This window comes from Rhamphochromis sp. 'chilingali', assembly GCF_963969265.1.
Source record: "Rhamphochromis sp. 'chilingali' genome assembly, chromosome: 2".
Taxonomy (NCBI): Eukaryota; Metazoa; Chordata; class Actinopteri; order Cichliformes; family Cichlidae; genus Rhamphochromis; species Rhamphochromis sp. 'chilingali'.
Window position 1 is genome coordinate 65517725 of NC_137930.1, and position 25622 is coordinate 65543346.

A 25622-nucleotide genomic window follows, 5' to 3' on the forward strand; every position below is an offset into this window, starting at 1 on the left:
ACTTTCTGTGAGCTGTACTCATGGTCGTTGACCAATGGTCAGAACAATTTGCATAATAATGATGAAGAAACTGATGAAATGTTTCTTCCATTGAAAAAAACGTTACGTCCAGATGAACAGAATCAACTTTTTGGGATTTCTTTACCTGGATGATTGAGCATGCATCAAGATGTAGCAACTGTTTGTTTCTCCCTGAGGAGAGCATGAGGCAAATCTGTGTGCTACAAGTGGCTGCAGTGTGTGTTTAGCTCTTGTTAGTCGTTGTACGTGTGCGTAAGGGGAGAGTGCAGGTGACTGACAGATTTGTGTAGTTTCTGCAGTGATGTGGACACTGTACCAGTCTGATGTGAAGGAAGAGCTAACCCAGAAGCTCTTGAATTGATTTGCTTTGTCCCTTTGGTCACAAGCTCTGGGTGGTGCTTCGAAGAATGAGATTCTCTGGAGAATTAGAGCTCGGTCCCTTAGACACGTTTACGTTTAAGGTTTCCAGAAAAAAAAAACAGTTTCAAAATGCATGAAAAGCTGAAAGGTGCGTTTAGTTGTATTAACTAATTATTGTGGAAAATCACTAAATATATCATAAATCACTACAATCATGCTCTCCCCTACATAAACTGCCTTTATAGGTTAAAAGTATGGGTACGGGTATAATACTGGCCCTGTATTTGGTATGGGCTCCAAAATCTTAATTTTGGCACAGCACTGTTGCTGGGACTGCATCGACTTTCCGAGTGGGAAAGATTCAAATTCCGACTGGGAACTCGAACATTCGTACTTCCTCTGGGCGAAGATGAGTCGTGGTCCTGTTTTGTGAAGCCACACGTGTTCGTCGGGGTCCGCCTCCTTCGATGACGTCTCCGACCCGCCGACACTCATAAGCAGAGGGCGTTAGCGCGAGGTGAAAGAGTTGAATCTCCATGGCGTTTAACCAACCCCAGGAGAAGGACTAAAACTTTCCCTTATTAAACCCGGATGTGATATGGATGAAATCACGCCACTTCCACAAAGAGAAGCTGTTTTATCCAAGAGGATGCGGACTATTTGAAACCGCTGCGGCTCAGCCAGAATTCGTGAAAAAGTAAGTTTCTCAGTTGCTCAAATACTCAAGTACAGTACAGATGTTGTGTAGTGTACGCTGCCTGCACACATGAGTGAAGCTGTGGATGAGCATAATAGACTACATTAAATTTTAATATTAACATCCGACGTTACTGATCAGCGTTAAAACCGGATGTTACTGAGTTTTACGATTTTAAGAAAGAGTAAAGCACAAATGTAAGCCTTGCATTGAAAATAAAGGCACAACCTTTTTAAGCGTCGGGAGAGCCGCCAGTTTAGCTGGAGGGCTACATTCAGCAGCGTTATGTACCTAAAATGTAAAGTCGGCTGACTGTCTGAATATACTGCATCCAGCGTCGCGTTAACGTTTCGCTAATGCTGGGCTTACACTGTGCGATTTTTTTTTTTCTTCTTTTTTTCAGTCGCGTTATTCAGCTTCTGCTCAAACTGCACGATTGACTCGCAGGGGTTAGAAGTTGGTAGGTCACGATGCAGGGTCTCGCACTATACTATGCTTGGATGCGACCAGAGTGCTCACACTGTGCGTCCATAAAAGGAAGGTTATAACAGAATTTCTGTCGCTCGCTCTCCCTCTCTGTCTTTCACTCACACAGACACGCGCACCACCACCATCAACTTTGCTAAATTGCTAATGAAAAACATGATCAGGCAGCTGGGATTGAGCAGCAATGTAAATCCAACTATTTTCACGGTTGTTGTGATAATTTTGTGAAGCCACATCGAAAAGGCTCGGATGAGCTTGCCATAGTTCTACAAGTTGTGCCTCCATCGCTTGTGTCCAGATCACACGCTGCACCGCTGTGCTGCGCAGTCTTTTTCGCTGACATTTGTGTTTGCGCGTTCGCAGTGTGAGAAGCTGCGGTGACACCCTCACGACGGTCACCAAGCGATTGGTGATCGGGAGCTGGTCGTGAGGTGTTAATCGCTTCTCGTTACCCCACGTATACTACACGATGCACGACGGACGATGAAGGCCAAAATCGGGCCGATCGCCAAAACGGTCGCACGACTCAAAAATCGGCTCAAAATGGGCCAAAAATCGCACAGTGTAAGCCCAGCATAAGGGGAGTGTCGGACCAGCTCTAACATCTCCAGCACATCCCGAAGTGTGGACTCTGGCAGCCAGTCAATGTCTGAAAATGATGTTTTATGGTCTCCGAGCCACTCTCTGATCACTGATGGCAAACCCCTGATCATTCACTATTGCTCTGTGGAGGGAAATAAATGTTGTTCGTAAGATTACATTAAAAATAAAATTCGTGTTTGCACAAGTTAACCCCAGCTACCTTTCTCAGGATATTAACTGCTAAAAATGCATTATTTTCTAACCTCTTCAGATAACCAGTCACCACAGAGCAAGAACATTTGATGATGAGGTTTGCTGTGCTTTGCCATAATTATTTTTTCTGTATTGACCTGATACCAAGTAAACACAGGCCGATACTAGTGATGTGCGATACCACTGATTTCCTTTCCGATCTGATACCAAGTAATATTGAGGGTGGTATCGGCGATACTGATCCGATACGATACCTTGTACAAAAACGTATTTTATTTATTGTATCTCAAATTATAGTTTCATAATGATTACAGGACATCAGATTACTTGTTCTTATCACTTAATAATGCAGAATTCATCATACAGAAATAAAAAACCTGAAGTCGTGAGCTATTTGAACACCTTGCCTGCCTGCAGCACTAAAGGACTCCGTGAGAGACGTCTGTCTCGCCCTAGCAGCACCTGTCCCTGTCCACTCCTCCTCTTCAGTTCGCCTTAACATACGCTCGTCATATTCTGAGATATGATTTACTCTGAGGTGTTTGACAAATTTGTGGTGTTGCCACAACACCTCACTTTCTTGCCACATGTATCTCAAACCATGTCTCGGCTGTTTGTGGATGTAAAATACGTCCGCACATGACTCCAATTACGCTCAGCCACTGTGAGTGCGCAAGCCAAGGGCCTGCCACATTTATACAGCCATATTTCGCACATGACTATGAAAGGTGGACGAGGAAGTAGTTCCTTCCAATTGTAGACAACCGAATGAAATAGTTTCTTTCCACTGTGTTCCTGTTAATGGTAAACTACAAATTTACCCTAAATTACTAAAATATCGATATTTTAATGTGAGAATCGATTCTAGAACATAAATGATTGGTATCGGAGGAATCGATATTTCAGTATCGATCCGCACATCACTAGCCGATACTCCAGGTACCGTCAAAATATAAAGGCAACTTGTATATGGTGATGTTGTGTGGAGTGGGAAGGCTTGAGTGTTCTGTAGCCTTGACATGATCACTACCAACAATACTCTTTTTCCAGGGGTCCGTTCTTCGTACCTCGCTTACTACATCCAAGATCAAATGACACAGCGCGATGATTTGATCTTGGATAACTTTGAGCTCGCTATTCCGGTTCCCCGAACACACCTGTTGTTGACGATTAGTATAGCTGGATGAAGTAATGTGAGATCACTGGGTGGCTTAACAGGGGCTACGCATCGATAGTAGAAACCTTGATCGGCAACCCTTTGATTGGTCGGCGAAAATGTCGAAGGAGCGCGCTCGGTATTTTTCGGCAGCAGAGCAAGAACTCTTGATTGAGGGATTTCAGGAGTTTCAGAGTTTAATTAAAACGCAAGGGAACACTGCAAAGGCTGCAAAAGCAAGGAGAGAGGGCTGGCAGAAAGTTGCTGACAAATTAAACTCGTATGTAATTTAATAATAATAATAATAATAATAATAATAATAATGGATTGGATTTATATAGTGCTTTTCAAGGCACCCAAAGCGCTTTACAATGCCACTATTCATTCACTCTCACATTCACACACTGGTGGAAGCAGCTACGGTTGTAGCCACAGCTGCCCTGGGGCAGACTGACAGAAGCGAGGCTGCCATATCGCGCCATCGGCCCCTCTGGCCAACACCAGTAGGCGGTAGGGTAAATTTATTACACTCAACAAAAATATAAACGCAACACCTTTGTTACTGCTCCCATTCCCCATGGGATGGACGTAGACCTAAAATTCATTCCAGATACACAATATAACCATCCCTCCCAAACAGTGGTCACAAATCAGTCCAAATGTGTGGTAGTGGGCACATCTGCTATATTGAGATAATCCATCCCACCTCACAGGTGTGCCACATCAGGATGCTGATCTGACATCATGAGTAGTGCACAGGTGTACCTCAGACTGCCCACAACAAAAGGCCACCCTGGAATGTGCAGTTTTTTGCGCTATTGGGGGTAGGGCTGCCACAAACGATTATTTTGATAGTCGACTAGTCACCGATTATTTTTGCGATTAGTCGACTTATCAGATCGTGCATCAATTGGATGTAAAACGTACAGCTTATTGCACCAGCAGCATCTGCTCTTATATAACTACCATTAGCTTACAGCTTTAAGTTTAAGGTATGTGCTGTCACCGGCTCTAGTGAGCCTTGCCCCCTGCTAGCTATCGAGCTAGTGGGTAACAGACGTCTCCGAAAACGTCGGAGCGCTTTTGAAAATATGCGGTGTCTTGATAAACTGAGCAGATATTTGAGGCTTACACAGTTACATTCTCGCCTGAAAATATGTTAAACGTTTATTTTGTGACCCAGAAAGAATAATAAGAGTAACATTAAAACTAACCAGCTGCCGCCATTGTTGAAAATTGAGCAGGGCCGCGCTATGAATTCTGGGACACTGCTTCTTCTTCGGAGTTTAACGGCAGCTGGCATCCTTGAACATGCAGTGCTGCCATTTTCTGTTTCAGTCCGTTATTACACTCTTAAATACTACTACTTATTCCTGCGTCTTTTGGGATCTTACAAAGCTTCAAACGACACGTCGACTATTAAATTAGTCGTCGACAATTTTGATAGTCGACGTAATCGTGACTAGTCGACTAATCGTGGCAGCCCTAATTGGGGGTCTGGGGACCCAGAACCGGTCAGTATCTGGTGTGACCACCATTTGCCTCATGCAGTGCAACACATCATCGCATGGAGTCTATCAGATTGTCAATTGTGGCCTGTGGAATGTTGGTCCACTCCACTTCAATGGCTGTGCGAGGTTGTTGGATATTCGTGGGAACTGGTACACGCTGTCGTATACGCCGGTCAAGCACATCCCGAACATGCTCAATGGGTGACATGTCCGGTGAGTATGCTGGCCATGCAAGAACTGGGACATTCTCAGCTGCCATCTGCCCTGAACAATGTGAACCATGATTCATCCGTGAAGCGCACACCTCTCCAACGTGCCAGACGCCATCGAATGTGAGCATTTGCCCACACAAGTCTGTTACGGCGACGAGCTGGAGTCAGGTCAAGACCCCGATGAGGACGACGGGCATGCAGTTGAGCGTCCCTGAGATGGTTTCTGACAGTTTGTGCAGAAATTGTTTGGTTGTGCAAACCAATTGTTCCAGCAGCTGTCTGGGTGGCTGGTCTCAGACGATCTTGGAGGTGAACCTGCTGGATGTGGAGGTCCTGGGCTGGGTGGTTACACAGAATGGTAATATTTATCACTTATATTGCTTTTTAGTAGGGCTGCCACGATTTGTCGACTAGTCACGATTACGTCGACTATCAAAATCGTCGACGACTGATTTAATAGTCGACGTGTCGTTTGAAGCTTTGTAAGATCGCAAAAGACGCAGGAATAATAGCAGGATTTAAGAGTGTAATAACGGACTGAAACAGAAGATGGCAGCACAGCATGTACGAGGATGCCAGCTGCCGTTAAACCCCGAAGAAGAAGAAGCAGCTGTGTCCCAGAATTCATAGCGCGGCCCAGCTTAGTTTCCAACAATGGCGGTAGCTAGTTAGTTTTAATATTACTCTTATTATTCTTTCTGGGTCACAAAATAAACGTTTAACATATTTTCAGGCGAGAATGTAGCTGTGTAAACCTCAAATATCTGCTCAGTTTATCAGGACACCACATATTTTCAAAAGCGCTCCGACGTTTTCGGAGACGTCTGTTACCCACTAGCTCGATAGCTAGCCGGGGGCTAGGTCACTAGCGCCGTGAGAACACCGGACTCCCGGCAAATTGTTTTCAAACCCACCGCCGTCTTTCGCGACTCAGGTTAAATATATATGAGTCACTTAGATAAATTAAAAATGTTATTGTTTGGCTTTTTTTTAGTATTTTATTTGTTCCTGAGTAAATCGGTTTGGCTGAGATTAAAGTTATAGTTTTTACACAGCTGAATAAACGTCAAGCAGACAGCTGATTATCAGAAGTGTGAGATGCTGGAGAATATACTCCGGTGTCCTGTTATATTTTAGATAGCAAGGAGTTTATTAAACTTCACCGAAACAATCTGCAAATTTCATTAAAATTTAACAAACTATCATCTTGTCTTTATTTTTAGTTAGCACCTTAAAAGCTTAAAGCTGTAAGCTAATGATAGTTATATAAGAGCAGATGCTGCTGGTGCAATAAGCTGTAGTTTTACGTCCAGTGGATGATGATCTGATTAGTCGACTAATCGCATAAATAATCGGTGACTAGTCGACTATCAAAATAATCGTTTGTGGCAGCCCTACTTTTTAGTCTCTTGAAAAGAGACCCTGAAATAATCTGTTTGTTTATAACAGCAACCAAGAAAAGGGCAGAGCAAAAAAAGACAGGTGGTGGTCCTGCACCCCCTCGTCAACAAGTTGGTTAAGTAAATAATACCCTCACGGGAAAATTGATATCTCTCTATGAGCACACTGTCGCGCTGAGCTAAAGGATCCTGTCTATCCCGCAATATACGCTGAGTTCTGAAAACTCCCCTCATCAATCTTGCACCTTCCGCAATGGGTGGCTCGCGTATACGGACAGGACATGGCTGCGACAGACTTCCCAAATCCACCTTCGCTTTTATAGCCGTGGTCTCTCATCTTGATTACACGAAGTAATTTACTATTACTACTCTAAAATATGAATTACATCTGAAATAATCAAATACATGAAATAGAATGATTAATAGTACATTTCCCTTTTTTTTTAGGAAATGACCTGTATGTATCTGTATGGAATCAATAAAAGGATCAAATACTGCATTATCTTTAGTTACATTGATAATATTTATTTATGGTAAAACAGTGGTAAAATATTGCTGTTGCTTTCGTATAAATGAAGCGGACATACCTGAGTGGCCGCGATCTAATCTTGTTTACATAAAGTAAGCCTGCTCCCGAGCAGGTTTACGCTTACGGATCTGTTGCTATGACAGCAAGTCCCGGATGAGCTTCGGAGAACCGAACGATCCAGGATCACGCGAAATCGTCAACAATCAAATCCAGCTAACTTACTTAGCGAGGTACGAAGAACGGACCCCTGGTCTGTTGAATAACAGCCTGTTTAGAATCGGCTATTTACCTCTTAAGGAAGCATGTTCAGAACCTCAAATCCTACTTTATGCATACAGATTTTTTAAGGTGCCTATGTGTGCTTGTGTTTTTATAATATTAAGGATCTTGATTGATACTTTATTGTTCTCACTGGGAAATCTGACTTCAGTTCTATAAATCTGTGTCAGCTTATTTTAGGCTCTCTTTGATTCTGTTGGGTAGAGGGACAAAAGCCTTCTTTAACCCATTTAGTTTGTACTGCCACACTCTATGCCTTCTTCCTAATGGTGCCAGTGCCCAGTACAGGATGTAGGATGGATCACAAAGAATTCTGTGTTTATTTATGTGCACACTGGTCAGAAACTGGTTGAAGTACTCAAACCTTAATATACTTGTGTTCAAAAGACTCTTAGTTGTGAGATAAGTGCAACATTAATTAAATATGAGGCGGCTATTTGACCTAAAATGAAAAGTGTATTGGTATTATGCGTGTGATCTTCCTGTGTTTTAATAACCTTTACCTTAAGATATGAAATTATGATCTTGCGGTATAACTGAGCTGTATACATACCTTTTTGAAATAAACACACTAACTAATTAAAGATTAGTAAATTGTAATATTATTCACACAAATAAAATGGGTCAAGGATATTATTATATTATATTAGATTAGATTATACTTTGAATGCAAAAAACTGATGTAGGTCAACATGGATATACAAAGTGTATCTACTCCTAAAATATTCAACACACTCCTAATATGCATCTATTCTGAGAGCACCATGAGACACAATGTATGGAACAAAAGCATCATTAAACCTAAGAGCAGTAAAAACTATTCAATTTGCTTTTTATTTGCATAGTGACCTGAATCAGTGAACCCATGTTGTCCAAGTGAAGATTTCTCTTCCACGTGTATCATGAACAGTTTGTTAGTGTATATGTGTGGTTCTGGTCAATCCTCTGTACCTTTGCTAGTTCATGAGGATTGTATCATTAAAAACTGGTGGTAAGGGGGGATCCTTTGAGAATGTAAGCCAGTGCCTAGTATTATTTTACTAGTAAATAATTGTAAAAGTATGGGTGTTAATTTGCACCCATTCTTTTAATAAATGTTGACGACATCTAGCTTTGTCTTTGTTCCAATGGTTTTAGGGCCACTGGGAAATGTAGCATGTTGTTGTGGGACCTGTTTCGCTCCGTCTCCTGGGAACACACATCTCTGTGTTATCAGTGTCTTGGCACTTCAGTGTGAGTGGGTGATGTACTGTGTTGAAGGACTCCTGATTCAAAAACTCTGGTTATCAGTTGTTTTAATTCTCATAGTTTTGTTCCACTTCACAGAGTTAAGGACCTCCAAATGTTGTCTGACAGAAGGAGCAAAAATACTGTGACATAAAATGTGTGCAGCAGTTGTTTTGTTTAGCAACCAATGTATGCTCTCAGTCATCCAAGTCATGGTAGTTGTAAGTGCTTGAGTTGAAGGCTCCTGGACTTCTTTTGAGGTTCTTGAAAATGTTTTACCTCTTAATATAAAGGCTTCTGCAGTTCTAACAGCTGATGGTGAGTCAAAGATTGTTGCAAGAGCTTGAGGGGGAGAAAAAAAAGAAGACAACTGGACTTCTTTTGAGATTCTTTAGTTCTAAAACTTGCTGAAACAACAATAGCTATGTTAAAATGCAGCCAGGAGGCGTTTTTGTCTGAAAACGCTCCACGTCCACACTGTTTTCAGTCGTTTTCACAGAGTTGTGCGTCCACATTGAAACAGCCGAAAATGCTTACGTTGCAGTACTGCACATGCGTGAAATGCAAGACTATTCCAACTACCTAATTTCTGTCTACCATTTATTTACTTTCTGGCTCTTTGAAACGTCGCGGAAAAATGTTGAGGAAAAGCAGAGAGTTTTTTAAACGGACTAACAATGAGGTGGACTTGTTGCTGCGAGTAACGTACAAAGTTGCAAAAGCGAGTGAGAATGAAAGAATTTGAAGAGAAGCTATCTGGAGCATGTACAAACTGATATTAATTTTTAATAGGGCTGTCAAAATTGAGAGCAAACAAAACAACTGCGCTATAATGCCCTCCGCTATCTTAGTTTAATTGGTCACATGACTGCATCACATGACTAAATTGTGTCATCGTTTTCGAAAAGGCTCCGGGTCCGCTGTCCACACTGCGACGCAGGGCTGCACGATTAATCGTTAGAAAATCTCGATTCATACTTATGTGCGATCTCATTTCCAAATGACAACGATTTAAAAAAACCAAAAAAACAAACAAAAAAAAAACAACGACGATTGTACCGCATTTTGATCCGGGACGTACTCTGCTTGAAAACAAGCGCTCACTCTTCCTGTTCAACAAATGACAAGGGCGGAGCCTTATACCACGTGATACAGAAGCTGTGCCGTGTGATGCTAAAATTAGCAGGGGAAAAAACAACGGAGAGCACGTCAGGGATGACGAGAAAGTGACAGGAGAAAATCCGTCCCGGTCAACCACCCAAACATCAATAACGGGAACCTTACACAGCGCTTCCCTATACACGTCGACCTCCCGCAGGCACAAAGAAATTACAGAGGCTATTACTTATCACCTGGCTCCCATCAACACTGTGCAAAACGAGGGATTTAGGAAAATGATCAACACCCTAGACAAACGCTACACAGTGCCGTCCCGCAACTATTTTTCTATTGTTGCACTACCTGCTCTATACACGCAGTGTCGAGTAACGGTGGAGACGGAATTTCAAGCAGTACAACATTTTGCGGCAACAACAAAACGTGAGACATTTGTTGTTTTTATGTTTATTTATTGTTTTTATGTTCAGTCTCAACTGTTACAAAGTTGATGTGCAGTTAATAAGTGCAATAAATATTTATATTGGAAAAGAAAATCGTGAGAGAATCGTGATCTCAATTCTAAGCCAAAAAATCGTGATTCTCATTTTATGCAAAATCGTGCAGCCCTACTGCGACGTGAAAACTGCGTTTTTGTCAGGGGTAGACATTTGTTCAAACACAAATAAGAGAAATAAGACACTGCAGACCGACTCAGAGAGTTTTAGAAACGTGCGCACGGGTGAATGTCTCTGAGAAGACACACACACACAGAGTGCAGGCTTGGTTGCTTTATTTATAGGAGAAAGTAAGTTACATAGTACTTCCTCTTCTGTAAGCAGTCGGGGAGAGGTTAGACGTTAACTCAGTGCTTATCTGACCTCACACCCACTCACATACTGAAATATAACAATACAGAAGTATATCATGCTTTATCTGACATCACACATTGAAGTAAGGAATGCATCATGTTCTCTTTAACAATAAGCTTGGTTATGTTGAAATATATGAACATACAAAATATAAGGCACACTTGATTATATTGTATTATGTAGAAAATCTCGTTGCAGTTTTCAAATGTATCCACTTTGTAGAGCGTTTTCAAAACGCTGCACTTTCCTTGAACGAAAACGCCGTCTCAGTGTGGACAGAAGGCCAAAACGGAGAGAGAAAAAGATGCGTTTTCATATGAAAACGCATTAGTGTGGACATGGTTTCAGTCTGCATGCCAACAATCCTTGAGCAAGCTACAAACCCCAAATTGGTCTCCGATGGATCCAGCTGATATCTGCAGTTATCGATCATAGCTGAATGGGGCATGTTGTATCACATGGATTAGAAACGAGCTACATAAAAACCAATCCATTTGCTATTTTAAAAATGAATGAAAATCTTAAAGTTACAAATGATAATTAATGTATTGGTACAATTAGCCCTCTGTAATAATTTAAAGATCCTTTTTTGTTTGAAGTGACAAAAGACCAGCAGTGTTCACACATTGAGGTTGAAAAAGGAAAACCTTCCTTAAATAAAGCGAAATAAAACCTTTTCTTTACTATTTTTAATCAATCTAGTCCCAGACATCTGGGCCCTATTTCAGGAAGCCAGTTTAGAAAACTCAAAGTGAAAAACAATACTCAGGGTTGAGTAACCCCGAACTGTCCAACTCGGAATATTCGGTTTCAGAAAGGCTGATAACAATTAGTTCAGTCAACGCGGAGTTGCTTTAACCCCAAGTTAAGCGCACGCACGAGGATACATAAAGCCCTGATTAGTGGAGCACAGATTAAGTGAGTCACCATGGAGACGGAGGGAAAGAAGGCGCGGTCAATGTATTTTACAGCGCTTGAGGCCGAAATTCTGATGGCAGCATATGCCGATAACATGCAAATTCCGCGGAAAAAAAGTAACACAGCCTCAGCTGCAAAAGAAAGGGAGCATGCATGGCAAAACATAGCCGACAGAGTCAATGCGTGAGTGTTAATTTAAACATTGATCTAGGGATTTCCACCCATTTAACACGTTATTTTATTATATTTTATTTTATTTTTTATTTTATACATTTGATTTTGTGATGTGATGTGAGCGCAGGTGCAACCCAACAGGCCCCAAACGTTCCTGGCAGCAAGTAAAAATGAAATATAAAAATATAGTCCAAACAGGTAAGGTGTAATTGTATTATGAGCCATAGTGCTTGGTCTGTTTGTCCTATGTCAATCAATTGCAGTTAGAGGCTACATTAATTTCCCCTCTGTAAGCACTTATTGAAATTATCTGAGCACATTACAAGTACATATTTGCTTACTCTGTATGCTCAAATGTGACCCGTTATAGCCAACAGAAAAAAAAGCGGAGGCCCGAAAAACAGGTGGGGGTCCTCCACCACCACCACTCACAGAGGCTGAGCAGTTGGCTTCCACATTTGTGATAATGTTGGCAGCATCACATATGATCTTCACAGTGCAGAGAACACAAATTAGCATCCATTACTATAATGAAATAATTTGTTAGTTTGAAATACTACAGGGAACTATGTACCTGTACATTAATGCTGTGGAAAGACTTCCTGTTCACATAGTCTCCTTCATTTACTGAAGAAGCAATGATTGGAATGTGAGTGCCATCTATACAGCCAATCACGCCTGGGAACCCTGAAAATAAATGTAAAATTTAAGAAGTAGTTCAAGTATCACCACATCATGAATTAAGTTTTGTTCATCCTGATACCTGCAATTTTGTGGAATCCCTCTTTGATAAATCTTGTGGGTCTATGACCGGGGAACACCACAAACGAGTACAGGAGACGTTTCAGTGCAACTGTAACATTCCTGACTGCCCGACAGACGGTAGCCTTGGAAACGTGCTCAGCATCACCAATATTATACAGAAAGCTCCCGTTTGCAAAACACCGAAGTGCAATACAAATAATATGTACAGAACTGAGAGAATGTCCGCGATGTGTCACATGAGCAATATTAGGCCTGAGGATGTTATTCAAATGAATTATAGATTGTGCTGAAAAACGGTAACGTTCACACAGAAAATCATCAGGAAATGATAAAATGTCCGAGCGCGCTCTAATCACTCTCTCCCGGCGGAGAGCTCTGCGGAGAATTTGGGCTTCAACATCTACTGGCTCTTCAAGGGAGGGGCACGCCATGTCTGACACTTCCTACAGTCAGGTTTCCGACAAAGAGGCGGAGAAGGTCAGGGTTAGTTGAAGTAAACCTGCTAGGGGGCAGGTTAGCTTCACGGAGTGTGTCGTCATAGTAACTCACTCAGAATTAATCTAAACTCACTTTGTGAAACCGAAAACCCAGAGTTTTCGTTAACTCAGGGTATACTTACTCAGAGTTTGCACTAAACCGGCTTCCTGAAACAGGGCCCTGCTGTATATGGATCAAACAAACTCAAGGTTTCTTAACATAAATTTATATTTATTTTAAAAGGTACTCTTCATATTTGTAGCTTGAGAAACCTGGAAAAAGCACCTCACCATCATGATGGAAAACTACAACCAAGAATCATAAGGATACCCGAAAGCCTTGGATTGAACATTATGTCCAAACACGAATAAACACTCTTATCTTTTTTTCAAAGCATAAAAATGCATGTTGTTACAAGATGATTTCCATTTCTATAATTGATATGTTGCTATGCTACCACATTGTACAGTTCAACCTGCTGCCCCAGCATGCAACAATTAAGCCTCTTTTTCATTAGTACAGGGGTAGGCAACCTTGTGTGCCATCTAAAATGTCCTCGGAAGTCAATGTGCCATATGATTGCATTAGCAATAAATTTAATAACGCTCTATATTAACAGTTACACACTATATAGAACCACTTTATAGAATTTGTTTGCAGATGTTGGCAGCTATCAGCGAATAGTTATCAGCTATTTTGAAACAAAAAAAAAAGACAGCAAATGGACTGTACAACAGAAAATGCAAATGCTATTTATGATACCCTCACAACAATGATAAGAAAAATAAGGCAATATGGCATGTTGGTTAAAACAGGGATACATATGTTAATGTGATCTCTGGTCTCCCACTCAGAGACACAGGTCTCAGTGTCCAGCATTCAGACAGCTACCTGAGGACAGTCTTCATGTGAGAGAAAATCTGCTCACACAGATACGTTGAGCCAAATATAGTCAGTAAAGCCTCTGCAATGTTCTGAAGACAGTTAAACTTATTTTTAGCCAATTACAAACTGAATCTTGTAGTTGGGGTTGTTAGATACTGTCATTAAGAAGTGGCATAATTTTTTTTTTTTTTTTTAATGCACATTCTCAGATTAATTCACCGCGTGTCGTGCCCAGGGCTGGACTGGGACAAAAATCGGCCTGGGCGTTTTGACTACAGAACGGCCCACCAGGTATTAAAGCCATAAAGCCTTTGAATGAAAACAGATGCTGTGGTGACAGTGATGTACGCCGTCTTGTTGGTATATGTATGATTTCTATACACGCTACATCAGATGAAAACTTTGGTTGTAAGATTCAGATAATTATTTAATAAAAGCTAGACATTTTAAATGAGAATAAGAAAAAAGTGTTTCTTTGTGCCCCCCTTTCCTTGTTAATGCCCTACCTGGCCCCCTGGCAACACTTTGCTAGACCCGCCCCTGCACAGTTACCAGCTGTCAGCTACACAGAAAAGCATCCTGGTGTTATTTGTCTCTCAGAAACAGTTCATAACTTCCCTTCAACTCATTCATGTCAAATTAATATTAAATAAATCCTAACAACAGCTGATCAAGCTTAAAGGTGCTGCTGTTGTTTAGCACGACATCCGCTGGTTTCCTTTCTGGTGCAAAGGGGGCGATAAACAAACAAGAGAGAAAAGCCGATCAGCTGATCATTGATCAGTTTCATGATGAGAGAAGAAGAGGCAGCTGTGCAGCGTAAACTCCAGCTTTGTGTCTTTTTCCATTGTAGCTGAAGTCCGGGACAAACTGTTCCTTTTCAGCTCAATACGAAACGCGTAATATTTTCTCTGAATACGAGACGATTCTGTTTTTTATGGGACTGTTGGCAACTCTAATAACCTTATGAATAAAATAAAGTTCACTATCAGTAACATAGCACCCACCCAGCTGTATATAAACTCCGTCATGCTAGCTAGCACGCAGTACGAGTTATTGTAACTGACTGTGAAAAGTCAGCACAACGAAAATAAACCACACCTAAACTTGGTTTATATCTGACCCTGATAGACTGCAGGTCATAACTTCTTACCTGAAGTTCAGTTCACCTGACACTCGGACCGGCGGCCGCCTCGGGTCTCTCCTGCCTCCCCTCCTGCCTCCCCTTTCCCTCATCCACCTGCTGGCCTCTGTGGAATCTCCGCCGTAGCCACCACCAAACAACTGAGTTATTTTAACACATCGACCAGCATCTGGCCAATCCACCACCTCTTATTGTTTATACCATTACAAAAAATCGGCCCATAAAAACGAAAAATCACCCGGTATGCCCGATGGCCAGTCCAGCTATGGTCGTGCCATCAGTTTACCCTTCGCGTGACAGCCACAGCTAAAATGTGATGTCATCAGACTGCATGTGACCGGCTGGTCATTAGCATCACTTGATGAGTCGTGAGAAGGTCTCGTGCACGAAAATCAATACCGCCATTTTTGAAACCCAGCAACGGGGAAATGGTTGCAAAAAACACCATGTTCCCCAAGGGTTCATGTTAGAGTCAAATTGTTGAATGTTGTCATTGTGTTTCTTAAATTTGTAAAGTCTTGGTTCAAGCAGTAGGATCAAAGACATTCCTTTGTCTCTGACCACCTCTCCAGCCAATTTGGTGCTGGGGGAGGCTTAGGGAGGTTTTGGGGCAGGGATAGCTCAGTAGGTAAAGTGGTCGCCCCATGATCGGAAGGTCGGCGGTTCGAATCCACTTAACGGCTACCCTGAGGTACCCCTGAGCAAGGTACCGTCCCTACACACTGCTCCCTGGGCGCCTGCTTAGTGGGCTGCCCACTGCTTCACTGAGTGAATGGGTCAAATGCAGAGAAAAACAAGTAATTTCCCCATGGGGATCAATAAAGTATCCATTATTATTATTATTATTATTATTATTATTATTATTATTATTATTATTTATTATAGATGGATCCTATCTGAAAGATCTGTTTCTTGTGCTGTAAGCTTCCTGCTTTTATGATCCTTTGGTGAGCAGGAGGTCACCCAAACGCACCCCCATGACACACACACACACACACACACACACACACACACACACACACACACACACCTACCTTTATAGCATTGGAGGGCTGCCCTTTGGCACCCCTCCTCCGTAGTCTTCCACTGCTCTCTCTATTGTTCATCCTGGGGTTGCCCTCCTCCAGGCTTGTACCTGTGGCTTCCTGTCTGGGGGTGGGTGTTGGCAGTTCTTCTGCCCTGCACCCCAGCCCTTTGTTCATAATCCAAGACTATTTTTCTATATGTATTCTTACCTCCTAACAGTCGCCATATTATAATGTTGCAAATATTCACAAACTCTGCAGTCTCTCTAACTCCAATGTATACCAAGCAATCTATTATTATCAACAGTACTAATGGAAAAGGAGTTATAGGGGATGGCACTGGCCACAACAGGAGACGACTCTGTCCCTTCCTGTAAAGTGCAGTGGTGCTTTTAACCCAGTCCACTTTATGTCCCACTTCCTCCGTGTCTTACTCTTACCCCACTTTTCTTAGACAGTTCTTCTTTTTTTTTTTTTTTTTTTTACCACACCCAAACTCAACCTTGGTTCATTGCCTGTTATGTCCTTTTCTGACAGTTCCTCTTTTTACCTATGGATGGGTATCGTTTAGGTTTTATCCGATACCTGTGCCAAACCGGTACTTTTGAAACGGTGCCGGTGCTTGGCAATGGAGAATGCAAACTTTGTCCAAAAACCTCTTTATGTTTTTATTTTTAGCAGTCTTTTTTTTTTCTTTCTTTTTTTTTTCCTGCAAAATGATAACCAAGTTAGCCTTTTCTGTCGCTACAACATACCGACAGAAAGCCTTCAGCCTTACGTCACTAGCTCTCTCATTGGAGTGAAACTCTGCTGTCTGTTCCTTGCTATCTACAATATATAACCGGATGCTGGCGTAAATTTTCGACCATCCCACACTTCTGTTTAATCAGTTTTCTGTTTGAAGTTTATTCAGCTGTGTGGAAACCCTCCCGAGGGATTAATAAAGTTTTATTTAATCTAATCTAATAACTTTAATCTCAGCCAAACCAATTTACTCATGAACAAATTAAACACTGAAAAACGCCAAACAATAACATTTTTACATTATCTAAGTGACTTATATATCATGTTTAACCTGAGTAGCGAAAGACCGCAGGGGTTTTAAAAATTATGTGCCGGGAGTTTGCTGTTCTCGCCGGCGCTGATATTTGAAGTTTACACAGCTCGCCTGAACTGAAAATATGTTAAAAGTTTATTTTGTGATCCAGAAAGAGTAACAAGTGTAATATTAAAACTAAGTAGCTGCAGTAGTAGTAGTAGTAGTAGCCATTGCTGGAAACTGGAATTGGCTGGGCCAATCTGGGATGGTTTTTTTTTTTTTTTTTTTTTTTTTCTCCCCAATTTTGTTGTCTGGGTGGAAAATCGGGAGATTTTTGGGAGGGACACTGAAATTTGGGATTCTCCCGGAAAAATCGGGAGGGTTGGCATGTATGGCATACAGTAGGTCAGCAGAGGGAGAAATGTAAACTGCCACTTTAAGGGAAAAAAATTATTTGGTGTATTATTTGCAGCTTTAAACCATATGCTACAGCTTCCTTATTCTTTGCTGGAAGTGTGTAGAAACTAGGTTATGTCCTTCTCAATGTCTACATGTAGACGGGTCTGGCAAACTCCCATGTGCACTTGAATATTCTCAAGGATAATGCACTGGTCCAGCATTCTGCAGCCAGAATGAAAACTGTATTCCTCCTATATTTGGGTTTCCACTAATGTACAAACTCTCTTTTCCAGTACAATAGTATAGACCTTCCTGGAGAGGCTGAGGAGTGTCTTTCTCCCTCATAGTTGGTAGGGGTGGGGGAAAAAAATCGATACTGTGTAGTATCGTGATATTTTGTTTGCTAATAATGTATCGATACAGGGACAGCAGAAACCGATATTTTGTTACAAAAAGGTTTTTGTGCTCTGACTTCAGAGCATGTTGATCCTTTTTCTGAGCAAGAATCCTGACATTCCTTTAACTGTCCAAATGTGTTTAACTTTTTTTGGCAGCAATAAACATGACAGTTTACTTATTTTAATTTAAGACATGTTTTATTTTAAGTTTAAATAAAAAAGTTTTAATGTAAAAATTATATTTTGTTTTAATTTACTTTCAAATTCTTCAGTTGCTGAAGGGGCTACATAGTTTTCATAAATTGCATAGTTCAGAATAGCTATAATTGTACCAGATGGTTGCATTCAGTTAAGTTGGACTAGACTGTAATACAAACCGTTCAGTTTGTCAACAATAAAACTGACTGAAAATGAGAGCGAGACTGAGTGCGAGACTTTGATATTAGATAAAACGAATATTGATAAAGTTTACCTTTATGTACAGAATCTGAATATCGCAAAATATTTTTAAAAATTGCATTAATATCGTATCGTGTGTTAAGTATTGTGATAATATCGTATCGTGGGATGTATGGTGATTCCCACCTCTAATAGTTGGGGGACTGAAGGGTGTACTCCACCTTAAAAATGGGGACTACCACCTAGGGCTGCTCATTTAATCGAATTTTAATCACGATTACGATCTGGGCTTTCAACGACTGAGCCGATTATTAGCCCCTCCCTCGTGCTTTACTCTCGCGCTGCTCCGTGTGGCAAATCGAGCGCACCTCTCTGCATTTCGAACACGTGTCACAACAATTATATATATATATATATATATATATATATATATATATATATATATATATATATATATATATATATATATATATATATATATATATATATATATATATATATATATATATATATATATATATATATATATATATATATATATATATATATATATATAAAATATAAAACCTTTCTGCTCATTTATTGTGAGAGTCACCTCTCACAATATATAACTACTTATTTAATATAAGCTTTCACAACATGCCACTAATAAAAGCCACTCGCCTGACAGGTTACCAGAATTTTTTTTTTTTTTTTTAAATGTTGGAAGAAAACTTGTTTGTGCAAAAAGCCATGTTTGCACAAACAACTATCCTGTTTATTTATTGTACTTCTGGTCAATGCTTCTATTGCTGATAATTGGTTAGAAACTTGTTATTTTATTTATTTATTTTTTTATCCTTTTTTCAGGATCATTCCCAATTGAACCCACTACAAACCTTAACGGAGGAAGAAGATGCAGTCCTGTACATTGATGAATGGACAACACCAGCAGATTAGACAAGCCTCTCAGCCCTCGCAAGCTGCTCCTTATCATGCCCATGATGGAACAAGAAATCTGCAATCTTGGACTCCAAAACAAAGCATTCACTATCAAGCAAGAAACCTAGGAGTGCAAAATGCACACGCTGAACATTTCCCTTTGCACAATGGAGCTTATTCTAACAGACAAATGTCAAATTTGCAGACTTCTGCAGGAACTTACCAGGAGGTTTCTTCTCAGCAGAATGGTGGAGGCAATAAAAATAGTTATTTTTCTGGTATGTTATTTAACTATATTCAAAATGTATCAGCTAATAAGCAAAGTGGAAACCCATCTTTGCCAGCATCTGGATTTCAGATTCCCACTCTGCAAGACTGTGATCAGAATTCATCAACTCAGAGTCCACCTAACCAGATGAACTCAAACACTACATATCCCCAGCAAGGCATGTCCACTCATTGGAAAGAGCCACTGGTTGTTAATGAGAGACAAATGATTGGAACACAGGATAGAACTGTGACTAATATCCAGCATGTCAGTGTTCAGCAGGGCATGCAACAGAATGTGAATGGAGACTTGACAAAACCCATTTCAGCGTACACTACACCAACTACCTCATTTCCACCTGAACGTGGTTTATGTACCAGCACTATGATGTCTGGCTCTGAACAGACTGTGTACCTTGTTTCGAACAATCAGGTTCAAAGACAAAGCGGCACTCAGCATGGATTCTCTCCTGTCAACTCACAGAGTTACAATATGGGAACCTCTCAGACTTCAGGAAACAGTAACATTGCAACATATCCACCATCAAGTGCACAGAATTCTTACTTTTCCAGCACCAGCCACAAAACTCAGCAACACTCGGCTCAGCACCAATTAAGAAACAACAATGGGATCAAGACTGCCACCTACAGTAACTCAAATTTTTATAAAAAGTATGAAAATATTAATTACTCTGCAGAAATGAGAGGGCGTCAGATAAAAACTTATAAACAACAGAAAGTGATCAGGCACTCATTAAGTGCAGATGGTTTAAATAATTCATGCACTCCTGGGTTTGATGGTTGTCGTCCTCCTCCACCGTACAGATATGCAAATCACAGACAGCAGCAGTATGTCAGAACGACCACAATGGTCTCGTCTAATCAATCTAATATTCAACCTGGGACTTCGGCTACCCCTAAAAATTATAGTAACTTGAATTCCATCAAGTTATTACCCGGGCATTCTGGACAGTCTTTACCTCAAAGCACTCAAAATGTAATGTCAAGAACACAGCACGCTGTAAGTACACCCCATCAGCAAACCTGTGTACCTAACGGTTTCCACAAATCTGCTGCAGGAAATGAAAGAAGCCCAAGTAACGAAATTCATCCTAAAAAGAACTGTAGCTTAATTGAATTGTTGCTTTGTTCATCCCTGCTGCCGGAATCTGTTGACCGCAAGACACAATCATCAGTAGCAAGCAGTTTTGAGATGCTGTCATCAGTCCAGTTAAATGACAGCTCCATTCACTCATCACCTGGAAATGCCAGCACCAAAGCTATTGCTGTTGTACAACCACTGCCATCACTGGAAGGTCAGCTTCACAATGACCATGCTTCTTCTGATTCCACAGCAGGAGACTCTTTAAACAACCCTAAGGAAACTTTTGTTTTAGATACCACAGCAATTAACAAAACGCTGCCATCTTCAGAGTCAGGGACACAAAACACAGGAAAACAACCTGAACTGGATGTTAATGTTCAAAATTCAATTCCATCCCAAGAATCAGTATGCCAAAATTCTCCTGAAGACCAAAGTGGGATCCAGACACTTTCAACATCACCCGTTTCTGATCTTTCCGCACTCCCAACATCCCCATGGACATTATTGGCACTAACGAAGTTGATAAAAGATGCAGAAAAGAATCAGAAAGAGCTCAGCGATTTGAAAGAATTACACACTGCACAAAAAATTATAGACCTGTTTTGGGAGGGAAAACTTGAAACACTGCAAATGTACTCATGCAAGGTAGGCTTTCTCAAGGTTTTAGAAGTTAAAGAATTCTGCCAAAAACATTTAACAGCCAACTCTGTTGTACTGTTGCAGGTAGATGGCAATTTTGAGGAGCAAATGGAAAGCTACCATGTCCTCAAAGACAATGAAGTATTTTCAGAATTGCCTTACAAATCATCATGGTTAAATCTAAATGAGCAGTTGGATGAAATAGACAAAGAATTTGGTTTCCCATTGTCTCTGAAACATCACACTTCATTGCTTGAGAGTGATGGCCAGAAAGATCAGATGCACATCAACAACAGTGATCCTGCAATTATGAGTAAAGTGCCAAGCAAGATCTTGCCATCAACACATTTTGAACCCGTTGATTCAAATGAAGGAAAAGAAGCCACCACACTCAAACCCCCCTCCATTCAAACTCTCTCCTCTAATCAGACAGATGATGCCAGTGACCCATGTTTGTCCCTGAAAATCCAAGTTATGCCTCCAGAAGAAGCCAGACGTTACCATGAGCAAAGCGAAAATGAGATGCCACAAAGTATGGATGCAGAGAGGGTCGTAAGTAGTTCCACGGAGAGTGAGACACCTGATAATACAGAGTCCACATCGTGGGAATCAAAATTGGAAACTGTGGAAATTGGCATAAGTCAGTCGCTTTGCTGTCTTACAAAGCTGTTGAAAATGACTATAGGATCAAGCACATCTTATGATTGTAAATGCCACAGCCAGAAAGAACAAAAGTTTGGAAAAGGGTTAAAAAATACCAGTGATAGTGGCGAAACAGTTGTACTAAAGCACAATAACCAGTTTGGGAAGGATCCAGTAAAGGACAAGGAGAACACTGATGATCAAGTTGTGACATTTAGTGGTTCTGAGCTTTGCAGCTTTCTTGGTCAAACCATAGATTTGACTGAAGTTGATGACCAACCTCAATTGCCTTCTGAACAAAATTCTAAGAACCACTCCAAAATAGCCAATACCAGTCATTCAGGTATTATAATTATAAGTGATGAAGATGAAGATCTCTCCAGTGGTGAAAATGAAATTCTTAGCCAGAAGACAGATCTTGCCATAAAGATGTCTGAACCTTACGATAAGTGTGGACAAGAACAACCAACGTCTACAGCATCGAGTCTGTCAGGTGCCTCAGTCAGTACTAACAAAGCTGAAACTGAAAAGTTCTGCAGCACTGAGACTGAGATTGCCATCCAGATCCTGGATCATGACAGGAGTTGTGAAGAAGCTTTAGATGTGCCAGTGTCACCTTTGGAAACCAAAGAGCAATCTCAAATCTGTGCTGAAGGTGACTTTAAAGTATCTGTCAAGCATAAAAAAATCAAAAGAAAACACAAGAGACTCGAATGGGATGATGAATTTGGTCCACCCCAAAAGGAATCAAAGAAATGCAACTTGCCTGTTGATCTTAATTTAGAAAATGCCCTTGATGATGTTTCAAAATGTGAAAAGGAGCCTGCTGTTGAAGCTGAAGCTCTCAATATAGACTCAAAAAGAACTGCAGAACTGGTGCTGTTTGGCTCAGCTCAACAAGACAAGTGTGCTTTAACTGGCAGCAGAAAAGCCCATTTCCGTTTTGTAAAGGGTGCATCTAAGGCAGCACACCTGAGGCCTCCAGAAGTTCTTACTGTCAATCTCAACCCTTTGAGTAGCAAGTCCAGTGACATGGTGTACAACAGGAATTATTCAGTAAAACAGCTAATTCATGACAAATGGTGGAGAAGTTTTCAACAGACTAAAGCTAGTCACAAAAAAACCCGTAAACATCGTTCTTACTCTGTTGCCGGGGGTATCTTGATGAAACGAGATGGAATTAAGGAATCCCGGAGTCTGAAGACGCTTGGAGAGGTGAAGAAGGATATCACCGCTGATAATAAGAGGTGTTCCTCTAAAAGTGAAAGCCAAAATGTCAAACCTTGCCAGGAGCACATAGTCTTGAGGTTCAGTGTTCTACCCAGTAACTTTGACCTCAAAGATGGATCCAGTGGCAGGAAGCAATCCACCAATCCCGTTTCAGGTAAATACCATAGATAGAGGGGGTACCGTTATTCTAATATTGCCCACAATAAAGTTGATTGGAGGATGATGATGATGATGATAATGATGATGATGATTATCATTATCATCTATTGAAAAGAATGGATCACAGAAGGCTGATTTTTGGTTTATTTTGGTAAAAACTGTGATCTCTCCAGATGGTGCAGACCCATTCTTTTTGGTAAAGATCCAAATTTATGAAGCTAAAAGTATTCTTTAAAAATTTAAAATTTCAATGCTTTATTGTAATTCACGTATAACGCCTCAGTTTTGTTTTGTTTTTGTTTTTTTGTTTTTTTGTTTTTTATTGCATGTTAGAAGGGTGATTGGCAAATATATTGTTGGAGTGTCCACATAAAGCAGGGACATTCAACATAAATTGACCCAGAAAAGACTAATGACATCTCTGCTCCTCGATGGGTCATAGTTGGAGTGGGATACTGGTGTCTTGCAGATTAGAGTGGTGGTAAACATGGGAACTGGAAAGTACTGTTTGTTTTTTCTTTTTCTTTGAGACGGACAACAAAATTTATTTTAAGGAAATTTTGAATCTGTCTTTCCAGAAGAGCCAGAGAAAGAGCAGAGCGCTGCTACAGCTGCTGCAAAACCGAAAGGTAGCAACTACATCTGAAGCATACATCAGTTCTTATTCTGCCTTTTTAAAAATTTTATTAATTAGGCAGTTTTTGTCTAATGGTTATTAATTACATCATAGGTAAATGGAGTTCGAGTCTGCAGAAGAATCGACCTCGACCTATTCCCAAGACCTTCAGTCTCTTCCACGAGTATCAGAAGAAATACAAGGAGCGCTCTCACTCAAAAGATTAATAATGTGAAAGATGTCTCTTCTCAGGGAATACTTTTTTTTTTTTTTTTTTTTTCCATTTAAGACATTTAGTACAAAGATTCTGACTAAAATTATGCCTTTGTGTTTTTTTCTGCAGTGTATATACAAGCAATACATTAAGGCTGTGCAACCTTTTGTTGTTTACATGCCTGTAAAAAGCATTACAGTCATGGAGCAGGTGTAGTTACTGACTTGTGGGATGTGGGAACTTGGCAGCCTTTACAAATTTGTTCAAGTGATGACATTCTGTTCGTCATTGATTATTATTGTGTCACTGCTCCTTGTCGGTTCACCACTGTACTCGCGACAGACATGAAAGGAATACATGGTATTTGCTGTCGGTGCAGTTCTGTTTAATGAGCTGAGAAGCTCTGAAGATGCATGACACTGCATAGTTTGTCTTGTGTCTGTGCATCAGAGAGTGCATGCAGACTTTAGATAGCAAGTCCACATGTTCAGAGCCATGTTCAAATTAACAAGTGATATCCATGAAAGGGGGTGTAAGTCTAAAATCTTTGTTGTTGTTTTTTTGACAAAAAACTTGACTTGTAACATTTGCATTGTGAGTTTTTTACTGTTTTTCTACACTTTCAGTATTTGTACTCTAACCATTTTTTAAAATTTTTTTTTATTATTGTTTCTACGATTAAATTATCCATTTTTAATGTGGTTTTGTCTTTGTCTAAACTAATAGTAGGTATTATAATTGATTTATAAGCTGCAATAGTTGTTTAGCATTAAAGGGAAATGGCGTAGTTCCTGGAAATAATCTGAAACAAACCCAAATTACAGGAAGGTGAAATGCCCATTAACGGTTTTATTCTGCTCCTTGCAACGATCCTCTTTGTTGATCTTATTGTATTGTTTGATATCAAATCAAAAATGTTTATGCATGTTTTTACTTTATAGCAGTTTTCTGGAAATTACCCCATATGGAAAAGAAATAGTTAAAAACTTATATGATTTACTCATGAAAGTGGCCACTTTCTCATTACTTTCATATGTTGTTTTCGTAAGTATCCAAAACATACAAGTTTCATTTATATAATTTTTCAAGGGATCTTATATCTGTTTTCACTCTTGTATGCTTTTCATACAAGTTTCACACAAGACGGATACAAACTTTATAAGATTTATATATATCTTTTCCATATGGGACCCTAGGCATCTGTCAGATGTCAGATGTGGCACTGTTCAAACAACATCCAATTTGGGCTTGTTGGAACTCACTCCCTTAACTAAAACACAATTGCACAGTTTCATGTTGAGATTCATATCCTTTTTAGATGCATCGCTCCAACACCACCAGGTAATTGCCCTTATACTGCTGACATGTTGCTACTTGAGAAACTAACCCTCCCTATCAGTGTAAATTCCCCTATACTTCACCAAACTACCAGCTACATTCAGCTCACTTGCTGATCAGCCAGTATGTGTGGAACAAGCCGTTGCACACAGTCCTGCAGGCACTTTCCATGTAGCTATGTCACTTTTTTAAGTCACCTGATCAAATATAAACGTAATTTAAAAAAAT

At 40.4% G+C, this 25622-nt stretch overlaps 1 protein-coding gene across 2 annotated transcripts in view; it reads left to right on the plus strand.

Annotated features, from left to right (window-relative positions):
* Positions 1-893: 893 nt before the first annotated feature.
* The window catches only part of amn1 (antagonist of mitotic exit network 1 homolog), a 109185-nt gene continuing 84456 nt past the window's right edge, over positions 894-25622 (plus strand). Inside the window, exons 1-4 of one of the 2 annotated variants that reach the window (XM_080875788.1) lie at positions 894-1078; positions 19113-23221; positions 23805-23855; positions 23957-24115. In XM_080875788.1, coding sequence (XP_080731914.1) covers positions 19159-23221; positions 23805-23855; positions 23957-24069 — 4227 coding nt within the window. In that variant the 5' untranslated portion in view covers positions 894-1078; positions 19113-19158 and the 3' untranslated portion in view covers positions 24070-24115. Of the gene's footprint in view, positions 1079-19112; positions 23222-23804; positions 23856-23956; positions 25478-25622 lie in introns of those variants that run through there. The other variant, XM_080875787.1, reaches the window with a different exon arrangement.